The sequence below is a fragment of the Capricornis sumatraensis genome, chromosome 4 (assembly GCF_032405125.1).
Source record: "Capricornis sumatraensis isolate serow.1 chromosome 4, serow.2, whole genome shotgun sequence".
NCBI classification, from domain to species: domain Eukaryota; kingdom Metazoa; phylum Chordata; class Mammalia; order Artiodactyla; family Bovidae; genus Capricornis; species Capricornis sumatraensis.
The window spans coordinates 73,128,184-73,153,260 of record NC_091072.1 but is presented as its reverse complement, the minus strand read 5'-3'; the positions used below and the strand labels follow the sequence as shown (position 1 = coordinate 73,153,260).

The window sequence follows — 25,077 nt, the reverse complement described above, 5'->3', positions numbered from 1 at the left end:
CTTCCCAGTGCAGTTTAGAATAAAATCCGAACATCTTATTATGGCCTCCCCAGTTTCATTATGACCAGGGCCTTGCCCACCCTCCCTGATAGCCTTTCCAACTCTCTCACCATGCACTCCTGCCTTGGCTCTCTTTCTGTTTCTCCAGCACAACCAGCTCCTCATTCTACAAGAGCTTTGTTCTTGTTGTTCCTGTGGATTTTCTTCTACCCAAGTCCTCTCGTGACTCAACTCAGATGTCACCTCCTCAGAGTAGCTGTCCTTGGCCTCCACTCACAGTTACTCTCTTTCATATGATCTGCTTTAGTTTTTATTCATTTATTTTTGTCACACCATGCAGCATATGGGATCTTAATTTCCTGACCAGGGATTGGAACCCATGACTGCTGCATTGGGAGTATGGAGTCTTAACCACTGGACCACCAGGGAAGCCCCTGATTCTGCTTTACTTTCTTAATAGCATATATGACTTACGTGATATGGTCTTGTTTATTATCTTTTTAAATAGAAGCATTATGATGGGATGGACTGGGCAGAAAATCTTTTTGTCTACACAGTGCCTGGAATAAAGTTGATGTTCTGAGTGAGTGAATGACTTTCCTGTATCCACAGCCAGTGTGCCTCTCCTTAAGGAGCTCATGGTCTTGTCAGTATTAGCCCAGAGTCTGAGATGACCATTGCTTTATCACGTTCCCTGTTTAAAAGTCTCCCATTTCTGCTATTGTGTCTTTGCTCATGTGTTCTAGCTGGAAAACATTCCCCCTCCTGTCTACCTAGAATATTCCGTTTTAATCTTTAAGGTCTGGCTCTGTACCAGTGGGCTTCCCATGTGGCTCAGTGGGCTTCTCAGGTGGCTCAGTGGGTAAGGAATCTGCCTGTAATGCAGGAGATGCAGAAGACTTGGGTTTGATCCCTGGGTCAGGAAGATCCTTGGGAGGAGGGCATGGCAACCCACTCCAGTATTCTTTCCTGGAGAATCCCATGGCCAGAGGACCCTGGTGGGCTACAGTCCATGGGGTCACAAAGAGTTGGCATGCCTGAGCACACATGAGCACTGTATCACTATCGGAATTTCACTTAGTCTTTTCTGCTCACAACACTCACGAAGTCATATTACTTCTTCCACCCCTTACTTGTGAACTCTACATGTTCATCTCTGCTGCTGACCTGCCAGCTCCTTTGTTTGCTGTTTCTGTAAGTTAACTTGCATGAATGTGTGACATGTGCCAGGTACTGTGCCTAGTGCTTTCCAGGCATTGCCTCAGTCTTTCAATGACCATAAGATTTACATGCCCTTCTTATCCTTATTTTCCAAATGAGGAAACCAAGAGGTTAAGTAACTTCTAATAAGTGGCAGAGCTGACCCTCTCCAAAGAATGTGCCCTTGGTCTACATGACCATAACTTGTGCCTCTGGCACCTAGACTGGTGCCTGGTTCAAAGTGAGCACTTTAACATGTTTGGGAATATATGTGTGGCAAGGAGTACAAAGGATATATTAGAGTGGGAAGAGCTGGGATGATGGGGGACAGCTAGGTGGCTGTTGGTGGAATTTAGAATGAGTTAACGAAGGCCCGCATTATTGAATTTTAATGAGATCTCCGAAGGTGGTGGGTTCTTAAAGGGCATGATAAGAGCTGAAGATCAGAAAGCTTGAGGGAGAACCTGTAGTTTGGGCTGGAACAAGGGACGTCTGTAGCTTCAAATTCTCCTGATCAGCATTTTCAGAATTGAGCAGAATTTCTGGAAGAGAAGGCTACGGAGGTTGAAACTGTCAGCACTTGAGCCAAGTGGTGCTGAGAACCTCAGGGAGGCTCAGAGAGGGCACAAATGGTAAAGGGAGGTGCAGGTGCATTAGGGCAATTACAAAGGCTTTTATGTGAATCAGACCAACTCAGACTGGGAAATCTGTAGAAATCTTCAGAATAACAAATCCTGGTGAATGGGTGATAATTGGGAAACTTGGCTGATGGGAAGAGAGGCACACTTCATGTTTAAAGTGGACCTGGAAAATCTCCTGGATGCTAGTGCCTGCTGGCCCTGGCCCACGTTGGTGCATGTCTACTGAGTGAATGCATGCATGTCTCTGTAGAAAGCTGGTGACTTCTGAGTGCCATGGTCAGTTCATGGGACACAGTCAGTATGTATTGAACAGAAGTATCCACCATAGCAGCTTCTCCTCTCACTGCCTTGCAGTGTACATACAGTCTGCACGCCTCCAGCCTCTCCCACCTCACACTAGGTGTTCCTTTCCTGTGTGGGAATTGAGGGACACATGAGCATTCTCTTTACCTGGTGCTATCAGCTCTACTGGGGAGCTTCAGTAGGAGAGGTGTGGGCTTTCCTGCCAAGCAGAGAATTGAGGTAGGCTGGGGATGCAATTCAGATTGCAAATTTACTTCCTTCTGAACTTGTAGATAATTGTCTTTGCTCAGGGTTTGCCTTGGCAGGGTGGACAGGGCTCTCAATTAAGCCTATCACAATGGTAATCAGAACACAGAAAAGCAACATGTTTATTCTAAATCTGCTGCTAGGTAACAGCAACAAATCCAAGATAATGGAGAGGTTGGTTGTTTCCCATAAAGTAGTAACAGGTTTACTCTGATCTTGCTAGTTAGGAAGCCATGATGTATGTATTAGTGTCTATCGCTGCCCTAACAAACCACACATTTATTGGCTTAAAACAACACAAACTGAGTATCTTACAGTTCTATACTTCAGATTTCCATCATGAGTCTCCCTGGGCTAAAATCAGTGTTGGCGGGGCTGTGTTTCTTTCTGAAGGCTCTGTGGGAGAATCTGTCCCTTTAACTTCAGCTCTGTGAGGCTGCCTGCATGCCTTAGCTCACAGTTCCCTCTCTCAGCAGCCAAAACCAGCAGCACAGCATCTCTCAGTCCCTGCTTTTGTCATCAAACTTCATTCTCTGGCTCAACTCTCCTACCTTCTTCTTCCATTTTTAGGGATCCTTGTGATTACATTGAACCCATGGATAATCCAGATAACGTCCTTATTTTAAGATCCACTGATTAGCGACCCTACTTCCATCTGCAACCTTAATTCCCTATTGCTGTATAAAGCAACGTATTCTTGGGTTCCAGGGATTAAGATGTGCAAATCTTTTGGGAGCCATTATTCTGCAAACTGCAATTTGCTTACTAGTAAATTGTACTGAAGAGGAGTGATTCCAAGTGGGGTTCAATAAAAAAGAAAAATCACTGAGAAACCAGAGTCACTTTGCAATTTTAGGCTCCTAGCAGCCTGCTGAAGAGTCAGACTAGGAAACTCGTGGCTGGTCAGGAGCTCATGGCCCCTGAGAGGAGGACCAGAACAGCTGCATACAACCTCGTGGAACCCCCTTTTCTTACTATCCATTGTCTTCATCCAGTGAGGAAGTCAGATTGAGGGCATTAGAGAGTTGAGGATCTCTGGGTCAGATTCAGTGATGGTGTCTACAAGGGGTCAGAATTCATGAGCTTCCTGGATAAAAAGGAAGTCAAGAGTGAAGAGATGGAGAACTATATTTGAACTCTGGTCAGTAAAGGCAGTGTGAAGTACAAGGATTTAAGAAGGTAACAATGTGACAATCTTGAGCTGTTTTCACTGTGGACATTAATCCATGATTAGGTGACCTGAACTCTCTAAAATGACCAGGTTCTTTGCTTTTGGCGGTGTTAGTGTATGATGTTAATATGTTATAGTATATAATGTTAATACAGAGAAACTTGAGTTGGAGTTCCTCCTGCCTCAGCCCTTGTGAGATCTTACTTAGCCTTGATTTATTTAGGACTGTTGTGAGGGTTGAGATGATATATGTAAAGCATAATGCTAGATATACAGTCAGTGTTCTGTAAATATTTGTTCCTAATATTAATTATAGAAACTCAGCTTACTGATAAGAAACCCTAAAAGTCGCTTCTGTGTTTAATTTAAAAATGGTTGTGTATCAGAACTCAATAAACACTTGACTCTTATTGTTGTTGGGTGGGTGGGGTAGGAGGCTGTTATCTGAAAAACATTAGATAAAAGAGGAAAGGGGTCTTTGGAGGTGAAAGGCTCTGAGGCTGACTGCAGGAGAGGAAGCAGAGCTGAGTTTGGCAGGACTGCCACCTCTCAGGACCAGAGTGGAGCCACAGGGAGGGGTCAGGGAGAGGGCTCAAGGTGGGCTCCACTGCCTGCTGCAGCCTTTGTGGTTGCTTCAAGGATCTGGGGCCATTATGTAAGACAGCCCCGCCTCTGCCTTTTAATTTGTCCATTAACTGTAAGTGAGAAGCTGGTCTGCTACTCGGCTGTAATTCATTCATTTTTCAAGGCTCATAACAGTGCTTTCTTTCTCACAACGTGCCTTGCAATTTCAGTGTTTTAGTGTGTATTTAACCCTCTTAGTTCTTTTTATCTTACTGAATCCTTCGGGTAGGCACCCACATCAGTTCACATTTATATTGTGAGTCATGGTCATGAGTCAGGAAGAGGTACAGAAACCGGGTTGTTTCTCCAGTTCACCCTTCTTTCCCTCCTGTCCTCCTTTCCTTTTTCTCCTAAACTTATACCATGTGGTTCTCATGATGCTAATATTTTCTGAGTCACAAGTACCCTTGAGAATCTGATGAAAGCTATGGAATCTCTCCTAAGAAAAATGCACACTCGCATATAATCCTCTGAAGCCCATTCATAGGAATCCTGGAAATTCATGGTTAAGAAATCCTCGCTACCATAAATAAGGACAGTATCAGAGGTCCATACTAATCGCATGGTGAAGAATCTGCAATAAGCACAGACAACTGAGACTTAATGTTCTTTTATTTTCATGTTTTATGATTTTAAGCAAAGCTTAATATGTTTGAAATTTATCCAACATTTTAAGGATATTCCAAAGTAGAGAGAATTGAAAAATGAATCATCGTGTATCCCATGACCTGGCTTCAACAATGAACAGACAGCCTGTCTTATTTCATCTATGTCTCTACCCAGTCTCCAAATCCCAGACACTGTATCATTTCATCAGTAAAAACTTAAGTATGTATTACTAAAGATTAAGGACCTTTTTCCTTTTTTTAATGACATGACCACCGTCAGAATATGGGCATACCTTGGAGATACTGCTGGTTCAATTCCAGACCACCACAATAAAGTGACTACTGTAAAGCAAGTAGCACAGATTTTCTGGTTTCTCAGCGCATATAAAAGCTATGTTTATCTTCTCCTGTAATCTATTAAGTGTGCAATAGCATTATATCTAAAAAATGTACATACCTTAATTAAAAAATACTTTATTGCTGATAAATGTTATCCATCATCTGAGCCTTTAGCAAGTCATAATGTTTTTGCTGGCAGAGAGTCTTGCCTTGATGTGGATGGCTGGTTATGGATCAGGGCAGTGGTTGCTGAAGGTTGGGATGACTTGCAGTTACTTAAAATAAGACAACAGTGAAGTTTGCCACATCCATTGATTCTTCCTTCCAGGAACAATTTCTCTGTAGCATGCAATGCAGTTTGATAGCATTTTACCCACAGTAGAACCTCTTTCAAAATTGGAGCCAGTCCCCTCAAGCCCTGCTACTGCTTTATCAACTAAGTTTATGTAATATTCTGAATTCTTTGTTATCATTTCAACAGCATCTTCCCAGATAAGGAGTTGCTTCTTATGAAGATCCCATCTAGTAGATTCCATCTCAAGAAGCCACTTTCTTTGCTAATTCAGAAGAAGCAACTCCTTATCTATTCAAGTTTCACTGTGTGGTTCTAGCAATCCAGTCCCATCTTCAGGCTCCACTTCTGATTCTAGTTTTCTTGCTATTTCCACCACATCCGCAGTTACTTCCTCCTCTGAAGTCTTGAACCCCTGAAGGCTTCATCCATGAGGGTTGGGATTAACTTCCTCCAAACTCCTGTTCATATTGATATTTTGACCTCTTCCCATGAATCATGAATGTTCTTAATGGCATTTAGGATGGTGACTCTGTTCCAGAAGATTTTCAATTTTCTTTGCCCGTACCCATCAGAGAAATCACTCTCCATAGGCACTACATACATTATGAAATGTATCCTTAAATAATATGACTTGAAAATTGAAATGACTCCTTGATCCATGGGCTACAGAATGGGTATTGTATTGTTAGCAGGCATGAAAGCAACATGTCATTGTACATCTTTGTTAGAGCTCTTGGGTGACCAAGGGCATTGTCAGTGAGCAGTAATATTTTGAAAAGAATCTTTTTCTGTGAGCAATAGATCTCAACAGTGCTTGGCTGATGGTGTTTGACAGTAGTTCTGTTTTCTTTAGTAAGACACAGAAGGTGCATGAACATTTATTCAGTGACATTAGACTGTGATTAACCAAGCTAAATTAAAGTAACAAGCAAGTTGATTTTCAACCTGAATTTTTCAGCTGACTGACCTGGCTCTATACAGTTTGCTTTTATAGTCTTAGAGTCAAGAAATCAACCACCCCTCCCTCCCCGCTTTCTCTAGATTCTGTGTTCTGTGCTGTGTCAGATGTCTGTGGACAGTATTAAGCATTATAATCAGCTGGCCCCTGTCCTCTGGATATTACAAAATGGTGGGGAAGCCAACATGAAAAATTATTCATGTATATGTATATAGGTATACACATGTGTGAGGTTTTATGAGGAAACATATGAGAAAGTTTGGAAAACTAACAAATATTCATTCATCAAAATATATTGGATACTGTAATTAAAAAGACACACGTACCCCAATGTTCATTGCCGCACTATTTACAATAGTTAGGACATGGAAGCCGCTTAGATGTCCATTGACAGATCAATAGATAAAGAAGTTGTGGTACATATATACAGTGGAATATTACTTAGCCGTAACCCACTTGAGTCAGTTCTAGTGGATAAACCTAAAGCCTGTTATACACAGTGAAGTAAGTCAGAAAGAGAAAGATGAATATTGTACAATTAACACATATTATGCAATCTAGAAAAATAGTACTGATGAGCCTATTTGCAGGGCAGGAATAGAGATGCATTCATGGAGAACAGACTTGTGAACACAGTGGGGGCAGGAGAGAGAGGGTGGGACGAATTGAGAGAGGAGCAATGAAACATATACATTACCGTATGTAAAATAGATGGCTAATGAGAAGTTGCTGTATAACACACGGAGCCCAACCTGGTACTTTATGACAACTTAGAGGGGTGGAATGGGGTGGGGAGGTGGGAGGGAGGTTCAAGAGAGAGGGGGGGTATGTATGCTTACAGCTGATTCATGCTGTAGGGCAGCAACCAGCACAACATTGTACAGCAAGTATCCTCCAATTAAAAATATATTTTAAAAATGTATTGGATACTTACCACATACTGGACATGGTACTAGGTGCTAGGTACATGGTGGTCAACAAAAGACACAGTACCTACCCTCTTGGAACTTACAGGAGTGCAGGCTACTTACAGTGGTAAACTACTGTGTTAGGCTCTGGGAGAATAAAAAGATGAAAATACATGGCTCCTGCTATCAGGAAATTCACAAATAATAAGTAAGTCTAAAATAAAGATGAGTTTTTTCCACCAAGAAGTTATTCTTCAGAAAGGACTTGACTTTTTATGAGCGCCTTTACCGCTTAGGTGGAAATGAAGCTGACATGCTCTGGAAAATTGACTCAAAGCATCTATGGTATTGAGGAAGACATTGATGTTAAAGATGTATTGAGGCTTGTGAATAACATTATTTTATAAAATGTGAGAAAAACAGTGTTTCTAAGTTAACTTATTTTACATATCTGTAATTGTTCAATTTTATTGGTAAATATTTCAGTATGAGTAATAAAAGAGTACTAAGATGCTTTAAAAAAATAACCATAGTGCCACCTAAAAAAGAAAATAACAATTTGCAAAAATAATTCTTTGCCACCCTGTGAACTGTATGGACTATAGTCTGCCTGGCTCCCCCATCCCTGGGATTCTCCAGGCAAGAATATTGGAGTGGGTTGCCATTTCCTTCTCCAGGAGATCTTCCCGACCCGGGATGGAACCCAGGTCTCTTGCTTTGTAGGCAGATTCTTTACCGTCTGAACCACCAGGGAAGTCCCAAAAGTAAATATTCTTTAAAAAATAAGCATAGTACCACCTAAAGAGAATATAACAATTTCTTTAATGTCATGAAAGAAAAACTTCCAGTTGTCTCAAATGTCATATCCTTAAAAATTATTTTGTCAATAACTAAAAAATTATTTTTGTTAGTTTGTTTAAATCAAGATTCAAATTAAGTCCACACTTTGTGATTGGTTTGTGGTCTCTTTTGACCTATTGGTTTTAGGTTCCTCTGTCTCTGTCTCTTTGTCTTCTTGCAATTTTTTTATTTTAAAAAAGATGGTGGGGAGAGGATTTATCCTATAGCTTTAGATTTTCCCACAGTCTGGATTTTGCTGATTATATTCCTGTGGTGTTGTTTTTCCATGGAACTGTGTTTCTTTGTATTTTCGGGAAATTGGTTTTTGGGCGTAGAGTCTTGATCAGATTCAGGGACAATTTATTTGGTAAGATTACCTCATGGGTGGTGATAAGGTCTCCCATTAGGAGGCATAGTGTCTGGTTGTTTCTCTTTTTGTGGTGTTAGTGGCCTTGAAAATCAATGCAGTCCATTAGGGATTGTAAAATGGCAATGTCCTAATGCTAACATTATTTTTTCATTTAGTCTTTTCTATAATAGGAAACTTCTCTCATCTACTCTATGGTATCACTGTAAGGTACAATTTATATAGGAAGGCCAGGATGAATTTTCACCAGTTTGCAAAATAATGAATTGGTTTGCTAGTATTGGGGCTTCCCTCATGGCTCAGCTGGTAAAGAATCTGCCTGCAATGCAGGAGACCTGGGTTCAGTCCCTAGGTTGGGAAGATCCCTTGGAGAAGGAAACAGCTATCCTCTCCAGTATTCTGACCTGGAGAATTCCATGGACTGCATAGTCCATGGGGTCTCAAAGAGTCGGACACAACTGAGCGAATTTCACTCACTAGTATTGCGCTTCCCTGGTGGTTCAGATGATAAAAGAGTCTGCCTGCAGTGCAGGAGACCCAGGTTGGATCCCTGGGTTGGGAAGATTCCCTGGAGGAGGGAACGGCAACCCATTCCATTATTCTTGCTTAGAGAGTCTCTTGGACAGAGAAGCCTGGCAGGCTACAGTCCCTGGTATTGCAAAGAGTCAGACACGAATGAGTGACTAACACTTTCACTTCATTTTTTCACTTGCTAGTATTATCCTCCAATGTTGACCAGTTAACTAATTTTTAAAGTGACATGGTGAACTCATGGATTCAAATATATTTGATATTTTCAATCTGTTATAGTTATCACCTTTACTGATGCTCAGATTGTCCTGTGTTAGTAAGGGCCCTCTCTAAGTTGGACCTGAGTCCTTTTGACATAAACCTAGTTGTCTTTGAGTGTCTTTTAGCAGAAAGTGATATTTTAAGATACCACAGTCTAGGTGCTAATGATACTTCTTGCTACCGACTGATAATTTTTTCTAGACATTTTGTCTGGACAGAGCTAGGAAATATAAATTTATAAATTGTAAAATTTTTAAAGTTATAAATATATCATATATATATTCTTGTTGATACTTCCAATTCAAATTCAGGACTATATAGTTTTTACTTAACTTCTGCCTTACAATTGTATCTCCTTTCACCCCTGCTGAGAACCCCAGGTCTCAGTCACACTGAGAGTGCCAGAGTAAGTTCATATAATTATTTACTGTATTTCACAGTACAGAACAGTCTCTGAAAAATAACACCAACCCTGTAACCAACAGTATGACAGCTAAAAAGCAGTTTCAGATCTTTCCAAATTCTTTTTGTGCTTAGGGTATATGTTACTAAGGATGTTCAGTCAGTTTATTATGTTTTAAATTTATTTGGAATAATTTCTTTTAGAGTAGTTATGCCATCAATTTGGCATTTATTTTCATTTTCTGGAAAAATTTTTTAAATAAATTAATTTTGTTTTAAAGTTTTCAATATAAGTCATCTTCGAAGAAGTTTAGTCTTTCTATCTTTATCATCTACCCCATTGCCTCCCTCCTCTGTAGGTAACTACTTAAAAATATCCCTTATGGCTTGTTCTTCCTTTATATGTTTTTAAGTATAAGCAGATATTTTTGTTCCAACACCCTTTCTTAGCTAAAAGTCAGCAAATTAAATAGTTTTCTCCACCTTTCTTTTTATTTTTTAAAACATAGGGGACATAGATGATAACTATAAAATAGTAAAATTGAACCTAAAGCTGGAACATTGAGCAGGATGGAAGGATGGTGAGGATTTGGTGTGCTGGAGAGTTGGGGAAGAGACTGTTAGATGACCAGACAGTGTGAGCAAAGGCGTGACGGTGGGAATGTGTGTGCTGTCCATGGGGTCAGAGAGCCTGGCTGGAGTTGCAGGTTTGGTAGAAGAAATTGATTGGCAGGGAAATTAGCTAAGATCTTTTTTGAAATAATTCCGGATCTGGTGAGGGTCTTGATAAGATGTAGATGCCATTACATTTATTCTTTTAAGAAAAATTTACTGAGCACCTCCTATGCAAAAAATCCATCAAGTGTTGGGGAAACCATGATGAGGAAGACAGATATGGTCCCTCCCTAAGGAGCAGAGAGATTTCATTTCTAAGGAGAAATACAGTGTACTTTGGGGGCATATAAATGGAGGGTAGTCAGGAGAGGCTTCTAAGGAAGCACTTTCAGGCTGAGATTGGGATGATGAATAAGTGTTAGCTGCTGGTGCTGGAGGCGGGCACAGCAGGGAGAGGGCGATAGTTCTGGGCTGAGGGAAGAATATGAGTGTGATTCCAGAACTGAAAACAATGTCCACTCTGACTGAAAGGGCAGGAGGGTGGGCGACAGAGAGGCTGAGAGTGGAGAGGGAACCTGAGAGAACCGCAAAGGAGTACTTGACAAGAAAAGGGAGCTGCTTCCTGGAAGGTATACGACGGGCACTCAACACATGGAATGGATGAATAAGTTTGAAATTTCAAACATGGGCTAAGAAATCATGGAGCCATGGAGCCATGGGTAGGAGTAAGTAAATGAGCACAGGATATCAGTCTGGAAGGAAGATTCATTGGGTTTTGGACACGTGGATCTTGAGGCATGGCATCCCAGTGGCTTGTCAAATACTGAGCCTCATAGCTTCAGTACACTGTTGAAATTGCAAGACTCAAGCATGGGAAACAAAAGGTAGAGTGCTCATCCTCGGGAATTATGGTTGGAGGAAGGAGATGAACCTTAGGATGGGGCAGAGGAGCAGGATGGAGTATTTCAAGGACAGAGTGGTAAATAGGCTTCATGCTGCAGAGAGGTCAAGGAGACCAACACTTTCTTTTTGGCCATGCCATGCAGCTTGTGGGATATTAGTTCCCCATCCAGAGATTGAACCTGAGTCCTTGGCAGTGAGAGTACAGAGTCCTAACCAGTGGACCACCAGGGAATCCCCTCAAAGAGACCAGCTTACACCAAATGAGGCAATGTGGTTGACACCACTTTCAAAATTCCAATACGTTGTCCAGACTTATGGGTAGAGTATGGAGGTGGGAAAGACATGGGATCCATAGTTACAAGACCTCGGCTCAATTCTACTTCTGCCTTTTACCATGTTTCTGACCTTGGGCAATAATTGCTTAAAGTTTTCTGAGACTCAGGCTGTTTATTTACGAAATGAGAAAGAATGGCTGCCATGTTTGCATCTCAGAGTTATTGTGAGGTTCAAATGGAAAATATCTGTAAACCATTGGGTTTTCCCCTTCCATGTTGCATAAAGGGTGAGGCAAACACACAGTACTTGAATGAAAGTTTGAATGAATGTATGAGTGTTACTGTGGCTACTAATTTATGTTTCAACAGAGACCAGATGAAGAAGCTGTGGTGGATCAGGGTGGGACCAGCACAATTCTCAACATCCACTATGAGAAGGAGGAGTTGGAAGGTAAGCCCTGCTGTTACGTGTGCCGAGGGAAATCAGTGAGAGGCAGCCTGTGCCGAGGAGCAGCTTTGCTCTCGGGAGACCTGGGCTGGAGTCCAGGTCTGGCTCACCAGCTGTGAGACCTTGGGGGAAAATCTCTTAATTTCCCTTAGCCTCAATTTCCTCATCTCTTAAACAAAAGTAGACATAATACTACCTGTCTTACTGTTAGAATCTAGTAGACAGCTAGTGAGACAGTGCTTTGAGTAAAGTCCAATGTAAGTATTAATAAATGACCTATTCCTTGAGAATGCGAAGCACTCAGATCAGCTTATCGATTCTTGATGATTGCTTAGAATCATTAAGCAAAAATTACAGATACAAACACAAATCTATACAAAAAAAATAAAATACAAATAGTTTTAAAAACTTAAACATAAAACTTTATTTTTATCCCATTTGCAGTGTTTGCTTTCCCCCTTAATACCCATTTCTATCTGGTGTTTTCATCTAAACAAGAAAAGGGAAAACACACACACACCTGTGGCATATTTGCTGAGGGCCCACAGCACAGAGCTGTATAAAAATCCACCGAAGTGGAAGGGAAGGAAGAGGCATTTTAATTGACCTGCTCTGTCCATCTGTCTCTCTGTCAAGGCTCTTCTCCCCTCCCCTCCCCCAACTCCCCACATGACCATCATGTGCTATCCTTCTGCTTTCCTTTTTCCCACAGAGCCTAGTGTCCTGATAATGCTGGTGATTCTCAGTTCAGTTCAGTTGCTCAGTTGTGTCCAACTGTTTGCGACCCCATGAGTCAAGGCATGCCAGTCCTCCCTGTCCTTCACCAACTCCCGGAGTTCACTCAGATTCATGTCCATCGAGTCAGTGATGCCATCCAGCCATCTCATCGTCTGTCATCCCCTTTTCCTCCTGCCCCCAATCCCTCCCTGCATCAGAGTCTTTTCCAATGAGTCAACTCTTCGCACTCAGTTTTATAAAAGAAAGGCTTGTGTCCACGATAACTTTAACACGAACCCACATTTGGCTCAAAAGCCTTTGTGAAATCTCTATAGCATCTCCTGCAACGTTGAAGGCTATGATACAGCAACTTTCTAATGACTGAGACAGCATGTGAAATGTTCTCTCTGTACTGCTTGTTCCCGTGCTGTTTTTTTTTTTTTTTCATCAAAGTTGTACAATCCCCAGAGAAAACTTGTCCTTTGGTTGGGAGAGTCAAAGCTGTAGAGGCTGACTCAGCCTCTGGGTCTGTTACCATGAGAATTTATGTGGGTGGCTCAGTGGAGGTCAGTGGTGTTTGGATGTATCAAGATCAAGCTTCCCAAGTTATTTTGACCAGATGGAAGAGGAGCCAGTGTGGCTTTCAGCAGTTGGAAGAAAGAGCAAGAAAGAAGGGTGTGGAGGTGGGAGGTGAACATTTGTTGAATACCCCTTGTGTGATAAGCATTTGATTAGGCACTTCTTTGTCTTTTTAATCTTCACAGCAATCAAGGCAGGTAGGTATCATCCCTATTTTACATGGTGGGGAAACTTCTCAGGGTCTAAGCAGTTAAGACTGGGATGGAATTCTGCTCTCTCTATTGTATCATACTACCTGCAGAGGAGGGCCTACCCAGAGTTAACCACCCGACCTCAAAATCTTGCTCCATCATGTGAACATTTTTATGCATTGCCCCACCCCTTCTTCCTTCTTGTTAATCCTGTTACCTCTCTATCCTCTCACTCTAGTTGGGAGTACTGTAACTTTTAGTTTAGTTGTCTGAGCCCACTAGACCTTTGCCCTCAGTCAGAAGTTAACCATTTATGAGCACTCTTCTCTACTTGGGAGTAGAATAATTAGCTTGGACCAACTCTCTTGGGTCCCAAGGACTGAGTTCCATCAGAGATCAGCTGAGTAGCTGGCAGTAGGAGCATCTTCTCAAGATGACATCGTCTAATTCCTTGCGCGGTCTCCACATTTTCCTGTGAAAGAAGGCCATGTGTGACGATGGCATTGCTGGGGGTAGTGTACAAGGAAACAGTCGTTTACACACAGCCCGTTTTGAAAACTAGAATCTTATTTATGTTGGCACTTAAGAAAAAAGCACCACAGCCAAATGGAGGACAAGTAGTGCCCACTCCTCAGGCCTGATACGGTTCTTGAGTAGCTCTGGAGAGGAGAAGAGGACGTTGTGATGTGCTTGTAGGACTGCCCATGCTGTGGGCTCCCAGGGCATCCCAGCTCAGCGAGGCTGTGCTCAGGCAGGTGCTGTCTCTAGAAGACATGGAGTGAAATCAGTTCCACTCTGATGGAAGACAAATAGACTGTTCTAATAGTATTCTCGTTCTCACGTGTGCCATGCTGCAAGGTTCTGTGGCTGCAGATAAATCTCTGGGTCTTCCTTCCCCTTTGTTCTACCCGCTTGACACCACCTGACATAAACCATGTTCAGAACTACTTCTGAGATGTAATCTCTGGACATTGTTAGAGACTTTTGTAAATGTGAGGGTTGTTTTCTTTTTTTTGCATAAATTAATCCATCAGCAGGAGCAGATGCACTAAACCATTACATTGTGTGTGTGCTCAGTTGTGTCCAGCTCTTCACAACCCTAGGGACTGTAGCCCCCCAGACTCCTCTGTCCATGGACTATTGCTGAAAAGAATACTGGAGTGGGTTGCCATTTCTTCCTCCAGGGGATCTTCCTGACCCAGGGATAGAACTCATGTCTCTTGTGTCTCCTGCATTGGCAGGCAGATTTTTTTTTTTTTTTTTTTACCACTGTGCCACCTGGGAAGCCTTTGCTTTATACACATATATGTATGTATGTATGTATATATATATATATATATATATATATGAGTCAAAAGCAAACATTAGGACAAATTTCCAAAGAGAAACTCAAAAAGAGCAATAGTGCATGATTTCTTCAGGGGACTCTCCCAGTCCCAGAGGAACACAGGGCAGTGGCTTTATTTAGAGGAATGGCTTTTTCCATCTTTTCTGGCAGATCATTATTCCTGATTAGCTACTAGACTAATGAATTCTAGAGTGAGTTTGGTACCTTCTAATAAGTTTTCAAAAGAGGTAAGAGCCATTTGGCCTTAGTTATAAGTTGAGGGGAGGGGAAAGGGGCGGCTTGCAAATGCTCCACATGTTATACTTTCCCTGCCATAATTGACTTTGACTCAACCTGAAGCCCAGGAAATGGGGCACCCATCAGTGTGTGCTAAGGCGTTCTGTGTTCTGTGTGCATGCTCCATGCTCTAGCGTGCTCAGAATGCATTCAGCTTCCGAAAGTCCAGACTCCGTCTGCAGGGTAGGCTCGCTCTGTGATTCCTATCATGCTCTGCAAGATTCAGTTCCAGATCACTAATGCTCTCTGTGTGTACATACTTATTTAAAAAGTAAACTCTACAATTACATCTCCTAGTAAGTTTTATTAAATGAATACTTGTATTCGCACACAGTCCCTAGAGAGTAGGTTTGACAATAACTGGAAGAAAGACTGGGAAAAAGGCAGAATTTGGGTGAGTAAGTGCGTAGATGAGGGGGATGAAGACTGTGTGGGTAGGGGAGCAGTTGAGAGGCCAGTGAAGTGACTACAGGATTAGTTTAGGTTTAGTAAAGTCCCTGGGCTGCTGAATCCCATTAGACGGACTGGATTTTGTTGGTGCTGCATTCGTTTCCCAGTGTCCATTTGTTTGTCATCTTTTCTGATTTCACTCAATATGTGAGTCCCTGTTTCTGAGTCTCCAGCCTAGAAACTGATGTCTGGTTTTCTGGTAGCCATTTGGTTGTTCTTAGCTCTGACCTCTGCTGGGTTTTGTTTTCTTTTTTGCCTGTCTCTCTGGTGTTTTCAAAAGCACGTGCTGTGGTTGGCTAATATTTATGGGAACTCATTGGATCAAAAATACTTCTTAGAGAAGGAAAAGTCTTCCTTAGTAACTCTTTGCAAAAGCCCCTTATATAGGAACTCTTCCTGGATTGAGCTTTCCATCCCTAGGTTGATTAGGACCTTCTCAATCATCTCATGCCCTGGTGGGTATTTCATCCACTCTAAGCACATTCACTTTGGTTGCATGTTCCTTTTGTGGCCCTTTTCAGATACTGTGTTTTGTTATATAAGGAATTCTGAAAGGAAGAAGGTCTGATCTGGGACTTTTTTTTTTTGCTTCTTTTTAAAATTTTTTAAATTATGAAAATATGATAACATTTATAGTAGACTTAGAAAATATAGAACAAGTTTACCTATAGTTCCACTATATATTATAATTATTTTTTTAGTAGATAAATTAAGATTTTTAGTTGGAGTTTCAATATCAAACTCTCAAAAGTTAATAGAATCAAGATACAGAGAAGCAGAAGGAGAGAGTAGACCTGAAAAGCACTGTGAACCAATCCAACGTAATTAAGATTTATACAATTTCCACACAACAGTAGGGTACAAATTCTATTCAAATTCCCATAGACTATAAACTAGGAGAGACTACTGGAACATATCCAGGGACATAAAACCAAGTGCAACAGTTTGATGGCATAAAGGTAATGAAATAATACGGAGTCTGTTCTCTTATCACTGTGGAAGTATGTTAGAGATGAATATCAAAAGACATTTGGAAATAGTGTCTTAACATGAGATACCAGGTCACTGCAGGTGTCTGCCCCCAACCAATGGTGATTCCTGCGCCCTGGCCAAAGTCAGGCCACAGGGAACTTTTGTCAGTGGAACTCGTGCCAATGGTATCTCAAGGAAAACGGATAAGTAGGAGCCATTGTTCACTCTCCAGCTTGTATGCTTTTACTAATTAATACCTGTGCCCTTATGGCAAGTTCTCTACTGTCAGTTGGAGAAGGGAAAACAACCACAAGCCTTGTTTACAGATGGTTTCAGTTGCTGTGCTGGTGTCACCATTCTTGGCAAGTGGAGATGTGCTATTCCTCTCATGTCAGAGAGGAACAGAGGAATTTGTAAATTACTTAGTATTTTTTTCAATAAAATGTTTATGTTGGAAAAGCAGAAAAAAAAATGGAAAATAACCCACATGTTTCCAAGTGCAGCGTGACTTTTACCAGACAGAGATCTTTGGCTAGTCACTGAAAGGCTCAATGCAGTTAGGAGACTGGAAAACATAGAGGGTGATCGCAGAGAGGAAAGCATTTGAAAGGGAAGCTAATATCAAAACGAGAAATTAACGTCAAAGATTCTCTTAAAATACCATGTATTTGGAAATTATTTGTCTATTTTTAAATGATGAGTGTATCGAAGGAGCCATAACAAGGAAATAGCAAATATTTGTAATAGAATAAAAATGAAAAGAGAATTTACCAGGATTTGTTGCATGCTGCTGAAGCTGCTCAATACAATCAAATATGATGTGGCGTCTTGAATAAGTTATGAAAACAAATAATGGACACTAGCATAAATTTTTTTGAAATTTGAACAAAATCTATACTTTAGTTAATAATACTGTATCACATGTTAATTTCCTATTTTTTAACAACATAGTATTTCTTTATATTCTCAGAATTGGATTAGCAGTTTCAAGCTTCATTCAAATTTTTTTAAAAAGATCACTAATACAGTAAATTTTCTAGACTTTTAGCAGTGATACTAGATGTCAAAATACTTGGAACTATATCAAAGTTTTGAGTGAATATAAGTTAAAAATCTAGCATTCTATTCATACTAAGTCAAACGAGTGGAATCAAAATGTCATAAATTTTTTTTTCTTTCTTTAATGTTTATATATTTGGCTGCACTGGGTCTTAGCTGCAGCATATGGGATCTAGTTCCCTGATCAGGGATCAAACCCAGGCCCCCTGCATTGGGAGTGCAGTCTTAGCCACTGATCCACCAGGGAAGTCCCTATAAATTTTTTAGCTAGGGAAAAATTCCCAAGTTTTCTAAAATATATATATATTATACATGCTATATATGTATATGTACAAAAGATTTTCTATTACATTTGACAAAGGCTTGAGAGAGAACATTAAAAAGAAGAGATGGAGAAATTGGAAAACAAACTAAATGAAGTGGGGACACTGAATGAATATGAAATAGAAAAAGTAAAACAATCTAGACAAAAATGAAAGATAATCATAATCCAGTGGTGGTTTTTTCTTCTTTTTAAAAATTAATTAATTTATTTTAATTGGAGGCTAATTACTTTACAATATTGTGGTGGTTTTTGCCATACATGGACATGAATCAGCCATGGGTGTACATGTTTCCCCCATCCTGAACCCCCCTCCACCTCCCTCCACATCCCATCCTTAGGGTGGTCCCAGTGCGCTGGCTTTGAGCGCCCTGTTTCATGCATTGAACTTGGACTGGTGATCTCTTTCACATATGGTAATGTACATGTTTCAATACTATTCTCTCAAATCATCCTACCCTCGCCTTCTCCCAGAGTCCAAAAGTCTGTTCTTCATATCTGTGTCTCTTGCTGTCTCACATATAGGGTCATCATTACCATCTTTGAAAATTCCATATATATGTGTTAGTATACTGTATTGGTATTTTTCTTTCTGGCTCACTTCAGTGTGTATAATAGGCTCCAGTTTCATCCACCTCATTAGAACTGATTCAGGTACATTCTTTTTAATAGCTGAGTAATATTCCATTGTGTATATGTACCACAGCTTTCTTATCCGTTCGTCTGCCGATGGACATCTAGATTGCTTCCATATCCTAGCTATTGTAAACAGTGCTGCGATGAACATTGGAGTCCGGTTGTTTTTAAACATGGCTGCTCATTAGAAACGCATCTGGAGCTTTGGAGAAAAAAAGCAATACCTGGGTATTTGTATTCTTCAAAAAATGCCAAGAGAATTCTGATATGCATCTGGATTTTAAAAAGTGATTGCAGGTTTTTCTTTTAAATGGTAGTATTAGTGATATAGAATTCTATTATTTTCTGTTGACTAGTCATGATAAAACAGTATAAGTGAATAATAGTTACATAATACATAATAGTAAAAGATGTTTATCAGTTTTTACAATAAATAGTCAGATAAAAGATATTCATCATTGTAAGTCATAATGGGAACATGATTAACCTAACAATATAAAATAATTGCATACGATTTGAGGGCTTAAGCAGTGTGATGTGGTAAGTGGAAGTGCATGCATGGACATGTTTTCATCCACCCAGCCAGTTTATGTCTTTTGGTTGGTGCATTTAATCCATTTACATTTAAGGTAATTATTAATGTGTGATCCTATTACCAATTTCTTAATTGTTTTGGGTTTATTTTCTGTAGGTCTTTTCTTTCTCTTGTGTTTCTTGCCTAGAGAAGTTCCTTTAGCGTATGTTGTAAAGCTGGTTTGGTGGTGCTGAATTCTCTTCACTTTGCTTGTCTGAAAAGCTCTTGATTTCTCCATCAAATCTGAATGAGAGTCTTGCTGGATAGAGTATTCTTGGTTGTTAATCACTTTAAATACATTGTGCCATTCCCTTCTGGCTTGTAGAGTTTCTGTTGAGAAATCAGCTGATAGCCTTATGAGAGTTCCCTTGTATGTTACTTGTCATTTTTCCCTTGTTGCTTTTAATATTTTATCTTTGTTTTAAATTTTTGTCAGTTTTATTACTATGTGTCTCAGGGACTCTTCTCGGCACTTCCTGGACTTGGTTGACTTTTTCTTTCCCATTCAGGGAAGTTTTCAGCTATTATCTCTTCAGATATTTTCTCCGGTCCTTTCTCCCTCTCTCTGCTCTTTCTGCATGCTAAGTTGCTCAGTTGTGTCCACCTCTTTGTGGCCTTATGGACTGTAGCCTGCCAGGCTCCTCTGTCCATGGGATTCTCCAGGCAAGAGTACTGGAGTGGGTTGCCCTGCCCTCCTTCCGGGGATCTTCCTGACCCAGGGACTGAACCCATGTCTCTTATGTCTCTTGCACTGGCAGGCATGTTCTTTACCACAGTACCACTGGGGAAGCCTGGGACCCCCATAATGTGGGACTTTTTTATTGGTTGGTTGATTGCTTTTTGGCTGTGCTGTGTGGGCTTTTCTCTGGTAGTGGCGACTAGGGGCTACTCTCTCGCAGCTGTGTGCAGGCTTCTCATTGCAGTGGCTTCTCTTGTTGCAGAGCATAGGCACAGGCTTCAGTAGTTGCAGTTCCTGGGCTCTTGAGCATGGGCTCAGTAGTTGAGGCACATGGATCTAGTTGCTCTGAGGCATGCGAGATCTTCCTGACCCAGGGATTAAAGCCATGTCCCCTGAATTGGTAGGCAGAATTTTTACCTCTGAGCCACCAGGGAGGCCCTACCCTGGGACTTAGAGGAGTTTGCAGATGAGTAGTGGGAGAAAAACTGATAAATACCTAACTTTAATGCAGTGCACAAAATAAGTGCATAAGGGGATGCTAGCCAAGGACTTTGGGGATTTACAGGAAGGAGGCAGCACATCTGATCGAAGGGATCAGCAAAAATACCAAGAAGGAAGGTGAATTTGCAGTGAGTCTTGAAGGAGTGAGCCAAGTCAGTGTCTGGAAAGCATTGGCACATTTTTGGAATAGCAGTTTGGTTTAGGTGGAGACCAGTGTGAGGTGAGGGTGGGAGCATCAGCTGAGGCCATGAGAAGGAGACAGGGTCAAAACCAGGCTGTTCTGTTGTTGGGGTAGATGCAGAAGGTATACATCTCTAGACTTTTTCCCCAAGAACATTTATTCAGTGTGGGCATGTGTGGGATTTCCATTTTGATTTCTCTTGAGCTGATCACTCGGTTCTTTTAGAGAGCTTTCCCTTTCTTTCCCTACTGAATGTATAATTTGTTCTAGAGAAAGAAAAGACTAGAAAGGAGGCTGGGCCCCCTGCGTGCTAGAGCATGAAGGGTCCTGATTGTAGGAGTGAGCCAGGATCAGGGCAGTGCTTCAGGAGGGCTTGTTTGTAGGACTGAATTGGTAGGGGAGACAGGAAGGAGGCCCCTGCTGTCCTCAAAATGGGAGGAGAAAAGACTTGATCTAATCTGTGGATGACCATAATCTGTGGGATGGAGCGCTGAGGGGCAAGGTGGAAATACAAGGTAACACTGAGGTTTCCAGCCTGGAAAGTTGAGAGAATGGTGATGCCATGGACAGAAAAATATAAGTCATGAGTATGAGCCTGATTTGAGATTGAGGACAGTGAGTTTGCTTTGGAACATGTTGACTTTCCAGAGATAAACATTTGGGGGTCATTTGTAGACAGAAACTTTGAAATCATGAAAGTAAATATCACTAAAAAGAGAGAAGAAAGGGGCAGAAACCTGGAGAACCTTCCTTTGATGGATTGTGGAAGGGTTGGAGAAGCAGCCAGAGGAGTGCAAGTGAGCCAGGGAAGGCAGTGGCCCAGGTGCTGGGGGGCCCAGACCACCAAGGGGAGGAAGTCCTTAGGGACTGAGATGATGGCTGCAGCCTGGTGGGCTCTCTAGGAAGTCTTTTGAATTGGATTGAGAGAGACATAATATGATAGACTTAGTGGTTTAGTGGACTTCAGTGTCCCTAATGAAGGCAATCAGTGGCGAGCAGCCACATGCAGAGGCTATGGAGATGGTGAGGAAAGGGAGCTAGAGCAATAGCTGTTCTTGAACGTGACCTGATGGAGGAACTTGGAAGAGTAGCACTTCACTGGGAACATCTCTTTTTTAAATTTATTTTTATTTTAAAACTTTATTTTTATTGAATGAAAGAATCTTTAAATTCTATAATACTTTACAGTTTTCAAAACTTTCCCACACATGGTTTCATATAATCCCATAATAACCGCTTTTCCCCCTACTCCTATACTGCTTCCCTCCCGCCACCCCCGCTGGTAACTACTAGTTTGTTCTTTATATCTGTGAGCCTGCTTCTTTTGTTGTTTTATTCACTAGTTTGTTGTATTTTTTAGACTCCACATAGAAGTATTGTGCAGTATTTGTCTTTCTCTGTCTGACTCATTTCACTTTGCATAATGCTTTCCAAGTTCATCCATGTTGCTGCAGATGGCAAAATGCCATTCTCTTTTATGGCTGAGTAGTATTCCGCTGTATGTATATACACCACGTCTTCTTTATCCATTCATCATATGATGGACACTTAGGTTGCTTCCATACCTTGGTAATTGTAAATAATGCTGCTATGAACGTTAGGACACATGTTTCTTTTCAAATGAATGTTTTGTGGGTTTTTTTTTTTTTTAATATATATACCCATTCCAGTACGCTTGCCTGGAAAATCTCATGGATGGAGGAGCCTGGTAGGCTTCAGTCCATGGGGTTGCAAGGAGTCGGACACGACTGAGCGACTTCACTTTCACTTTTCACTTTCATGCACTGGAGAAGGAAATGGCAACCCACTCCAGTGTTCTTTCCTGGAGAATCCCAGGGACGGGGGAGCCTGGTGGGCTGCCATCTATGGGGTTGCACAGAGTCGGACACGACTGAAGTGACTTAGCATAGCATAGCATAGCATCCAGGAGTAGAATTGTTGGATCATATGGTGGCAGGAACATTTCTTCATTAGGTAAGAGAGACTTGAGAAGCCCAGGGAAGGGGTGGATGGAAAGGAGACACTGAGGATAACTGATAGAGTGAGACCAAGCAGGATGGGAGGTGATACTCATTAGCTTGTAAAGAGGGGGACCTGGGGGAGGAAAGTGAGCCAGGCTGAGAAGGTGGGAGTTCACAGGACAGAACCTGTCTTTTCAGTACCGCATGAAGTGAGGTCACCTGCTCAGAGGGAGGAAGTGTGGGGAAGCTTGTGGATGTGAAGACAGCGACAAAAGCTCCTGTGGTGGAGATGTGCAGAGGCAGCCTGAGATCAAGAGTTAAGCAGCAGAAACTGGGCAGAAACGGGGCAAGGTCACAGCTCTGTGTGTCAGGTGTGTAGCATCCTTAGAGTTGCTGATTCTGGGCCCCAGGCTGGGCAGGAAGGCCAGGGCAATCAGGTGGAGGTAAGACAGGCCTGGAAGTCAGGAACAAAACAAAATAAGGTTTATGGATGGGATGAGAGAGTAGAAAAGGGGAACTGGAAAGGACTGCTATGGGATCACTTGTTATCTTGTATTCTTGTAAAATATGTAATATCTCTCCTTTATGCTCCCAGCCTTATACCCCTTATAATTTGTAACTAGCCTCTCACTGCTATTCTAGATGGTGTATTCTACAGTGCAGAAAAAATAAAATGGAAACTGATCCTAGAATGTACTGGCTGCTAAAATTGATTCCAGGCATTGTGTTAAGCATTTTACATACATTATCTTATTTACTGTTCACAAAAATTTTCTGAGTTTAAAGAATAAGCTACAATATTCCTTGTGAAAGATAGTCACAGAGAGATTAGATAATTTGTTCAGGGTCACATGGCAAGTGAATGGTGAAATCAAGTTTTGGACCCAGGCAGGTTGACTTGAGCACTTAACCACTTTCCCAAATGGCCTCTGTGCCAAGACTTGCTGTAGGTGTCCTGGTGTGACCATATCATGTTTTATCAATTGCTCAAATTGTCTTGTAGTGGCAACTACTAGCTTTTGTTTTTGCCCCTATAGTTTGCAAATCATGTTCACGCGCGTAATTTTCTTTGATCTTCACAACCCTGCTGTGAAGTTTGCAGCCACAAACAGGATGGAGATCTTCAACTTGCCCATCTCTACAGATTCAGTCCTGGAGGTCTTTGAAGTTTTGTCATTACAGAGTTGTGACTTTTTCTTCTTCCTCTTAAATACACTAGCCTCCTTTTCTTAAAGGAGTTCTCGCTTCAGACCTTCTGCTTCTTTTCAGGCCATAGGACCCTGTACGTGGGGGTCCGGATGCCACTGGGCCGGCAGAGCCATCGGCACCACCGAACGCACGGTCAGAAGCACCGGAGAAGAACGCGGGGCAAGGGAGCCAGCCAGGGGGAGGAAGGCGCAGAGGCCCTGGCCCACGGTAACACCTCAGGAGGGCAGGCGGGTGGGCGTCCACAGCTGGGAGTCCCCCTGAGACTGAGGGCATGTGGGGTGGACATCCAGCAGATAGTAGTTTTCATTCTCTAGGCTTTCCAGCTTGCTTCAAAGAAGAAGAAATGCCTCTGAGAATCAAAAGTATCTACCTGAAAACTTCACTGTTCAGGCCCCCCAAATCAGTACCACAGAAGGTGAAATAATTTGCTGGAGAATTAGCTATTCCTTTTGATCAAATTAATCAGATTTCTAGTTTCTTATGGGTTTTCTTCAAGTGGTCTTACTTAATTTTTTTCTTTTCATGAAACTGCTTCCAAAGAATGAAAGTGGAAGTTGCTGAGTCATGTCCGACTGTTTGCAACCCCATGGACTATACAGTCCATGGAATTGTCCAGGCCAGAATACTGGAGTGGGTAGCCTTTCCCTTCTGCAGGGGATCTTCCCAACCCGGAGATCGAACCCAGGTCTCCTGCACTGCAGGCGGATTCTTTACCAGCTAAGCCACCAGGGAAGCCCGAGAAAACTGGAGTGGGTAGCCTATCCCTTCTCCAGTGGATCTTCTCAACTCAGAAATTGAACGAAGGTCTCCTGTATTGCAGGCGGATTCTTTACCAACTAGCTGTCAGGGAAACTCCAAAGAACAGTTTTGTTTTGTTTTTTTTAATTCTGGGAGTAAAGAAATCTTTTTGATCTGAATTCAGGATTGTCTTTATATGTTTCACAAGCTGGAAGCCCCCCAGGTGCACTGAGTGTGGCAGGATGCTATTTCTGTCCCAAGTGGAGGTTGGGAGCAGACCTTTCTCTGTGGCTGCTTTTCCAGACACACCATCTCAGCGTGTTCAGTTCATTCTTGGCACTGAGGAGGATGAAGAACATGTGCCTCATGACCTCTTCACGGAGCTGGATGAGATCTGTCTGAAAGAGGGAGAAGACGCTGAGTGGAAGGAGACAGCCAGGTGAGGCCCTGAGTTTGCTGGGGCAGGCAAATGTGTACCTTTCCATGAGTGACAGGTCTGCCTGCCTTTTATTTCTTCACGGGAGACGTGATGACTGACATGGGCACTGATGTTCTAGGCTCTTGCATGGGAAGTCTTGATGTTGGCCTCTTTGTCATGTCGGGGGTAACTAACACCTGTTCCAGTTGACCTTGAACTGGGGATTGGTGACAGAAACGTGGAACAGGGGATCCTCTCTCATTTGTTCCTGGGCTCTTAATATTGTGTGTCTGACTTGGAAGATGCCTGAGGGGGCCACCTTGGCCTAGAC

At 41.9% G+C, this 25,077-nt stretch overlaps 1 protein-coding gene across 1 annotated transcript in view; it reads left to right on the top strand.

Annotated features, from left to right (window-relative positions):
* Positions 1–2,215: 2,215 nt before the first annotated feature.
* The window catches only part of SLC4A8 (solute carrier family 4 member 8), an 82,291-nt gene continuing 59,429 nt past the window's right edge, over positions 2,216–25,077 (top strand). The window contains exons 1-4 of the mRNA XM_068971422.1: positions 2,216–2,241; positions 11,859–11,938; positions 23,651–23,797; positions 24,632–24,767. Coding sequence (XP_068827523.1) covers positions 23,680–23,797; positions 24,632–24,767 — 254 coding nt within the window. The 5' untranslated portion in view covers positions 2,216–2,241; positions 11,859–11,938; positions 23,651–23,679. The remainder of the gene's footprint in view (positions 2,242–11,858; positions 11,939–23,650; positions 23,798–24,631; positions 24,768–25,077) is intronic.